Source organism: Musa acuminata, chromosome BXJ2-2 (genome assembly GCF_036884655.1).
Source record: "Musa acuminata AAA Group cultivar baxijiao chromosome BXJ2-2, Cavendish_Baxijiao_AAA, whole genome shotgun sequence".
Lineage (NCBI taxonomy): Eukaryota > Viridiplantae > Streptophyta > Magnoliopsida > Zingiberales > Musaceae > Musa > Musa acuminata.
This window is the reverse complement of record NC_088339.1, coordinates 18,542,195-18,550,584: the sequence shown is the minus strand read 5'-3', so window position 1 is coordinate 18,550,584 and position 8,390 is coordinate 18,542,195. Positions and strand designations below refer to the sequence as shown.

General features: G+C 40.0%; 1 protein-coding gene across 4 annotated transcripts; it reads right to left on the bottom strand.

The window, feature by feature from the left end:
* Positions 1–1,440: 1,440 nt before the first annotated feature.
* LOC135605197 (uncharacterized) lies at positions 1,441–7,906 on the bottom strand. Of its 4 annotated transcripts, XM_065094993.1 has the most exons (5): positions 6,543–6,830; positions 3,304–5,115; positions 2,055–2,127; positions 1,821–1,876; positions 1,441–1,750 (listed from the first exon to the last, which is right to left on the bottom strand). In XM_065094993.1, exons 2-5 carry the CDS (start codon positions 3,378–3,380, stop codon positions 1,651–1,653), a joined length of 306 nt encoding a protein of 101 aa, XP_064951065.1. In that variant the 5' UTR covers positions 3,381–5,115; positions 6,543–6,830; the 3' UTR covers positions 1,441–1,650. The 4 variants fall into 4 exon arrangements, 1 of the variants encoding a protein (XP_064951065.1); XR_010484389.1 differs by lacking the exons at positions 1,441–1,750; positions 1,821–1,876; positions 2,055–2,127 and having other exon boundaries at positions 3,557–5,115; positions 6,543–6,616; positions 6,697–7,906; XR_010484390.1 differs by lacking the exons at positions 1,441–1,750; positions 1,821–1,876; positions 2,055–2,127 and having other exon boundaries at positions 3,557–5,115; positions 6,543–6,616; positions 6,784–7,906.
* Positions 7,907–8,390: the final 484 nt, after the last annotated feature.

Below are 8,390 nucleotides of genomic sequence, written 5' to 3'. Positions count from 1 at the left end.
AAGTTTATTTTTTTGAATGTGGGATCAATGAGGAGTGGTTTCTACCGGCTCATTTCGAAAAGTCGAGGCACGTGATGTGACCTCCCGTTAGTGGTAGTAGGGAGTAGGTGGCTTCGAACTTTCGTTTATATATATGGCGAGAGAAGCTCAAAGATGTCGGGATTCATCCCTATCGAGTAGATGTCGGGATTCATCCCTATCGAGTAACATGGTCTGATGAAGAAATCTTGGAAAACCATTACAATGCAAGATGTAATTATATGACCATATTTTGCAGCAATTATATGACCTGATGTAGAAAGATATAATGATAATGTAACCAATGGGATCACATAAAAACATAACGATAATACAATTCCACCACATATCTACATACAAATGCAAGATAATAATAACACTGAGGTGTATACATTTATGATTCATACATCCAAGAAGAAGGAATGCCTGAAACTTTGATTTCAAACTTCTGTTGGTGGCTTTATGAAGTTCATTAAGTTTATATTAAATTAGAATTGCATTAGCAAAAAAATATTTTACCTCGAAAAATGACACAAAGACAAGCAATCTAACTTAAACCATAAGGAATTTTTTTCTTATTCAAGTGTACAAATTGCACAGTATTATTTATAAAAGTATAACATATAGATGATGGAATTTGTGCCCTCTTTGTTGTGGACATTGTGGTGTAAGTAGTAAGAGGAACTGAACAAAACCATTACAATCAGAGCTACACTCAAATGTGGACTCCAACACTGGCAGTTCAGCTACTTAAAAAGAGTCTTTTGCAAACACTGGTCAGTCCAACTCTGCTAAACCAGAAGTATGAATGCATTTATGGATTCCATGTGTCATGAGCTGAAAGCAACAATTGTTCATTTCATGCATACTGTTTTCATCATTTATTTTGATATCACATTTATGACTCACAATAACATATATCATGACAACATTCTATAACATGCTATTTTTGCTAGGAGTTGCTTGATTAATTGGCATTACTTGTTAGACAAGAACTATAAACATATAGAGCCGATAAGGTGACACGTCATATGAGAATTGATGCATTAAACATCAACAAGGTTTTAGTTTTCATTTAGATAAGTTTAGATGCAGCATTTGGAAGGTGTACTGAACGAATGTATATTAAATGTTTCCTAAAACCAAGCATCACAGAAATTACTAACAAGACTTAGAGGCATACAGATGATTATCATTGGCACATTCTGAGTGAAAGACTTGTAGAACTGTGTTCTGGATATTAAACAATAGAAAATAAATTAAAGGTAAAAATAAAAATCAAACCCAGCCCATTTCTGTGATCTGCCAGAATGGTCAACCAATTATATGGTGATATTAGGACCAGGAAATGCGTATCTTATACATATATAAACACATGACTAATCAACTGAAGCTAGATGCAAAGATAGATGTATCATGCGGTGAGCTGAAGACGATATTAATAGAAGATAGAAAATATTAAGCAGTTACATTGTGGAAGTCTTGACTGGTATCTACTGATCAAGAACAGACATAAAATGATTGACTGCTCACTAATTGATTTCCATAAAATTACAATACAAGACATAGGAAGATTTCAAACCCAACGACTTGCCATATTTCTGCTCCCTTTCACTCCTAAAATGCTGCTCACTAATTGTACTCTTCAATGATTTGTGTAGTAAGAATCATAAGATCCACAAATGCACTAAATGATGCACGCAGAAACCTAGCCTCCACTGCTTCAAAGTGCCTGTATTGACAGGGGAAAATGAAGAAGTACGATAAACAGGGATCTTCAAACAAAAAAGACGTGAACTTACACTTTGAGCTTGCCATCAGAAATGGACATCTGCCTCTTAACCTTGTCTGGCTGCAGCTGCAAATAGAATCGAAAGAGACAAGTTCAACAAAGTTACCAGTATACTGGTCTCGGTCTACCATATATTATATTATATTTATATAAATATATAAATATATAAATATATATAAATATATTATCTTCCACCTTTAAGGATACAATTATTGACAGGGAATTGACAAAGAGTTCTGCAAACCTCTTTATCAACGGTTAATGTAGCATATACAATTTTTGCATGCTCCTCTGATCCATAATCAACTTCAAAGTCACTGCAAACCAAAATGTTGGTATGGTAATTCCTGGATGTGGCACCATTTACAATAAAAATGAAATTGATGTGCAAGTATATACATCAAGTTCAAGTTAAAAGAAAAGGAAAAGCCTGAAATAACCAAAACTATTAAACTTCATTCACATATTCCCAGAAACTCTTGGGTGAAATGAGGTGGTGAAATTTTCTACTGCCATTTCAATTAAAGAAACTTTCAAATTTTGGATCAAACAATTAACAAGGCTGTAAATATGTTATTATGTATGGGTCAAAAATTGTAATAAAAATCCAACAAAAACAAATGATGCATGTACTGAAGGAATGCTGAAGCAAGTTGAGAATAACAAGCATGCTTCGATCGTGCTAATTTCCTAACTGAATGTTTTATGTTTATAGCATCTACAATATTTACTCCAATCCACAAGCAAGGGTTTTGCTCAAGAAAATTTTCATTTGTGAGAGGGAATTACCAACGCATCAGTTGTCATGCAAGCCTTGCATCAATGCTTCTTTGGTTTTCTCTAAGATTAATAACTTTTGGTATGGTCTACTAAAAACACTTATTGAAATATAATGTAACAAAACAATGCAACTCCATATTTGTTGTGCTTGATTCTTCCCGACGGTAGCAACCCATAGTAGGTTCTTATGATCCACGGTAGTACTATTAACAACATTCACCTCACCTTGCTCATTGGTAACCAAAACCACTTTAGCAGGCTGAAAAAAGACATCTTTTTCCAATCCAAATAATAAAAGCAAAATTATCTGGCATCTACCATCTGTTCCTCCACCTAATCATTCTCGTTTCCACTCTTATGGGATCAGCCACCGAGATACTCCTATATCACTCATAAATGCCAATTTGTAACCTTTTAGCATTAGTTAAATACCATCCACTATCTAAATTCTAAAATGAGCCGTCGCTGAAAAATCACAAAATCTGAAGCCGAAAACCCCAAGCGATGAAATTATACATGTATGAGCAGGCAAAGACGCCAAGAACAAACTAACGGAAAATGTCACACATCGAGAGACGCAGGACAGAGAGGAAAAGATCACAATTTGAGACGAAACCGAGCCGCCGTACGGCATCACGAAGAAGAATACAGCATCCGATCAAACCAATTTTGTCTCCCAGCCGGTACGAGCAGAGAGGGGATGAAGAACCTACCATACAAATTCCCACCCAGAAGACGCAGGTGACCGGTCACCGACGTCAAAGCCGGCGTCAGAAGCCATGGGATCCATCAACGACGGTCACCAGATGGGGAGCGGATACGCGACTAGGGTTTAAGAGCGCGATTTCAATGGGGACGTGAGAAAGCGGGTCAGAATTCATAGATTCGAAACCGACCCAGCGGGTTAGCGGGTGATCCGACCCGACTATCCTTTCCCTCTATGTTTAGTACACAGATATTGGATGCTACTTTAATAAGTTCCGAGTATATTGAATCGGGTTTAAAATGGAATCGGATAGAAATCCATTTTCCTACTAAAGGTTTCACTGATAGCATTGCTTTAACATATTGGATCAGCAACATAATGCCGAGAGAGCGCAGTCCAACCTTGTGCTTTGGCCATGCAGCGACACAACGCTTCCAATTCCAACGGTTGCCATTGAGGCATTTCATCGTACACCACGGAGCGTTTCGCCTCGGGCTACTGCTCACCAAACAATCATTGAGCATCAACTGTTTCGTCGATTAGAACATGAAAGGTAGAGTTGACTTCTACATCATGCTTGTTGCTTTAGGTATAAAGGGCTGTTCCAAAGTGTGCAGCAATATGATCTCTAGATGATGTGCGACAGTGTCATTTTCTCAAACACATGGTAAACGGTAGTGAAGTACTCCAAGCGCTCTTTGGACGGAAAGATTGGGATTCTCCCCAGTGGTATTGGCTCCCCGGAGATGGCCATGAGCTCAGTTGGCGCAGTAGCTATGCATGTGGTGACTGAAGTCTCCCGAAATGGACGCAATTGTGATGAACAGCACAGCCAACACTTCCTGCACTTGCCTCCTCCCCTTCTATATATAGTGCCACTGACATCTCTTGTTCACCATCTTCTATCAGCTTGGTTTCCATCTATTGAGACAAATCCTCATCACAACCTATGCATCATCTGCTTCATCACTATGCCACTTGATTGATCCACTACAGAAATTACGTGTAACCTGAGAGTCCCAAGAGCCAGTGTCATGTTTCATCAAGTTTGTGACAGGTTGATCACATAAGCTCATTTGGTTAGTCACAAACTGCTCATATATTGCCCATATCACAGTAGTGCATTCTTTGTATGAAGCTTTGCATGGGGAAGCTCCAAAATGGCAAAGAGAAGAGGCCAATGGGCCTGATACTGAAGATCTTGGAGTGGTGCCAATACGTAGTGAGCCAATGAAAGGAGGGGTGCTTCACTGTGTTCATCGGCCATGAGAGAGAGCGGGAGCAGTTTGTGATCCGAATAGAGCACGTGAACCACCCTCTCTTCAGGATGCAGCTTTAAGCAGCGAAGATGGAGTTTGGGTACTCCCAACACTGGACCTATTGAGCTCCCATGTGGCATCAAAGTCTTTCTGGAGGTCTTGAGGGAGATGAAACAGGAGGTGGTGGAGTTGCCTTGGTGCCACTTCAGTGGAGGACACACTGGATATCATCCACTGGGCACGGTCGGTCGACGACAGATTCCAATGAACTCTCAGACTATGGCTCCGAAGCTGCAAATTGATCGGCCTGTCAATCTTCTTTAAATTTATTTTAGAAAGAGATCTGCCAGCTATCCACAATCATATAAGCTGGATTAGCAGATTGTTCTGATGCCTATATATAATCTGGGTCTTCACTCATCATGTATTCTTAGCTTCCACCAGAAGCAGCAAGGTTAAGAATCAGCAAACAGCAAAGAAGCCTTGTCGTAACTTGCAATAATAATTGTCTGTGCTGTTTCTAATCCAGACTCCAACTTTACTTCTGCTGGCTTTGATGTCTGCAGCCATGGCAAATAATGCAAACTTGATTCAGAAGAAATAGCATGTCAATTAATAGTCTCTCAGCACCATATTTGAACAACAAAGTGTGAGTATGCATAAGGTCTTATAGAAAGCTTTGAGAGTATCAAAACAGAGTTTTATCAGGGAAAGCCAAACTAAACTGAACTATTGAAAATGTCGATAATATATTAAAGTCCATTTAGATTTATAGACAATACTAAACTCAATAATTTGAGGTTCTGCAAAACTAAGAAATTTTGCAAGTTGAGACACATATTATCTTCTCGACATAAATTTGACAAAACTAAGAAGACCGAGGTGCATGAACTTGACAAAGATAACCTGATCTTCTCAACATGTTATGCACTTCCAAATTTGAATCCTGATTTTGCCTATTCAAATCTTGAATCAACAACACGATGCAATAATCATCTTAACACTTATGGAATTTATGTCCACAAAGTGCAACAGTTTATTTTCTTCCCTTTCATATCAATCATTTTAAATAATATCATGAAGTTTCACACTAAATTGGACATAAAACGTTGTAAATTCAGTATGACAACTATCACATCTACAACACACGTAGGAAGTGCGATGAACATAAGTGGACTGATATTTTGGCCTACATTGTGTTTTTTTTTTTTTTAACTACAATTTCTCAAGTTCATATTACTCTTAGCCAATTCAAAATGAACAATGATCGGGTTTGATGGGTATTAATATTCACTTCAACTTAAGTATTTTAAGTTAGTGGTTCAGGCTCAACAAACTGGCTCAGTCCACGAGTAACCCTTTTCTACTCAAGCCTCTCACCGTGCTCTAATAATATTAAAGTCAGCTCGAATACCATAAGATAACTGGCACATTAATTTTATTGAATCTGAATAGCTAGCTCAAAATGTTTAAGCTAAAGTTAACAATAATACACCCATCAGATCATTATAGGTCAATCTTCATTTTAGTCCACTTCCGATGTGAGATTAATTGAGGTACTACAATATTTTTGAGCACAAATCAACTCTCATATCATAAAATAAGAAAAATAACATAATTTTGTAATGGATTCAATATTCACGAAGACATCCTAAATCTATAAGCCAAAAAAAAGTTAGTTAATAAAAATAGACATAAATAGAATTTTATCATAAAAACATGTAATTATCGAGTAATATGAAAGAGGAGAATTAGAATGCCTATAGACAGTGTCAATTATCTGGCTTGAAGTCAATAATGGTAAGACTAGAGATAAAATAACATTTCCAGACTTTGTGTATGCAATATTTTACAGAACATCAATAGAAAACGGAAAATTACTCGGCATGCCTAACAGAGGTACAAGACATAAGTGTAATGGATGATGATATTTCCAACTCAGAGAGCAAGGCAATCGCAGATCAATTGATCATCGAACATGGCTTACCTGCACACCTTGACATCATGATACATGAAATCCCGGTACAGTATATCCGGCTCTGTCAACCTTGGACTGCAAAACTATACATCCAATATTATATTGTTACTATCCCAAGCTGATAACATAAATCACTCATATGAACTAAAAGAGAGAGTGACACCAGAATTGGGAAACCACAAATGGAGGTTGCAGAGAAGAGAGGAGCAGGCAGAAGAAACCACCATCACCATGTGCCACAGAGACTTACCAATCCCGGCCATCTTCATGATCCAACGAAATAAGCCAACAATTAGCATGCAATTTTTCCTACAAAACTCTTCCAACCATTACTCTGACTCCTGTGAATCGTCTTCCGCTGAAAAGACTTGTTGTTGCTGCTGGTGTTGCAATTGCCCACTCCCAGCTGAACCAGCTGCACCCATGACATGCCCAATCTGCGAATAGAATTGGTTCAAGGCCTGAGGATTCAGCGCACCAGAATGGGCATCCTGTGATAGCCCGAGTTCCAGTCCCGGCAGTTGCTGTCCATGTCCGGCCAGCAGCGACGCGAAGCTCATCGGACCTGTGTTGCCGTCGGGCAAGTCCAGCCCGTGCAAAATCCCCATCCTCTGCATCAAGCTGCTCACCGATGTGTCGCCGCCGCCCGCACTGGAACTTGCAGCGGCGGCCGAACCAGGTTGCAGGAATCCGGAGTCCAGCACACCAGGCGGCAGCAAAAGACCGTGGAGGGGCCGGCCAAAGCTAGCAGGCCCCAGCATGGCCCGGTTAGGCCGGGGTCCGAGCTCATCGAACTTGGGATGGAGGCCTGCGGAGACGGTGGCACCGGTGGGGCCAGCCGCGGCTGCGGAGGCAAGGGCCGACGCCGGGATGGTGCCCGTGCCGGTGGCGGCGATGATGGCGGGCTCCGCCTGCTGGAGGAGCCACCGGATGGTCTCCCCATCGGACTTGTAGCCTAATTCTCTGGTGAGCTGGAAGATCCTGGCGGCGCAGAGGGCCGGCATCCTGATCCTCCTCCCCCTGCCTTCAACTTTCGTATGCCTGTCCTTGTTGGAGCTCCTCTTGGGCGCAAGCTGCTTCCTCTGCTCATCCTTCTCCGCTGCCACCACCTGTAATCCCCCGTGCCTCTCTGAGGCTGCGGCAGGCACAAGATCGCTGCTTTCTGCTGCTGCTGCATCAGTTTCATGAGACAGTGGGAGGGAGCGTTCCTGGGGGAGCCTGGAAACATGCTGTGGCTGCTTCGATGAGTCTTTGGGATCCATAAGGGAGCGGGAGAAAGGGAAAGGTAGGATTTTGGGGAGTCGGGTGGAGGGATGAAGGGGAGGGGAACTCGAAAAAGTATCGTGTTTTGGCAGAGTGAATCGAATTGGGGAATGAGGAATACACGCACATGGAAATAAAAGATTCCCCCTTTTTAGGTTTATGATGTGATGGGAATAGATCGAGTGATCCCTCCAAGAATTATCAATAAAATCAATTTAGTTTCTTTTCTAAGATTAAGTATATCATAAATTTCAAAAAATATTTATTAGTTGAACTTATCTAAATTAAAATAATGCGAGTTGGTGGATGTCAATCGGTGAGATAAAGTCATAAAGTGTAAAAAGGAATAAATTTATTAGATAAATCAAAAGTAACTTTAGAGAAAAGATTGCATTGTTGTTATCTTATGGAAGATTTTCTGTATCTTCGAATAGAATCTATGTTTTGATATAACATCAGGGCATTTATTAAGAAAAATTCATAAGTTATTATTTTATTTTTTTTCATTTTATTTCAAGAGATATGTCTCTTATCTCTCCGTGGTATAACATTAAGATATTTTTTTATCATTTTATCGATCGCACGTAACGTGTA

Coding starts and splice junctions, on each gene's coding strand:
- LOC135605197 (XM_065094993.1), bottom strand. CDS start 3,380: ATGGATCCCATGGCTTCTGACGCCGGCTTTGACGTCGGTGACCGGTCA. Junction 2,128..3,303: donor TCTGGGTGGGAATTTGTATG/GTAGGTTCTTCA, acceptor TTTGGTTTGCAG/TGACTTTGAAGTTGATTATG. Junction 1,877..2,054: donor CATTAACCGTTGATAAAGAG/GTTTGCAGAACT, acceptor TTCTATTTGCAG/CTGCAGCCAGACAAGGTTAA.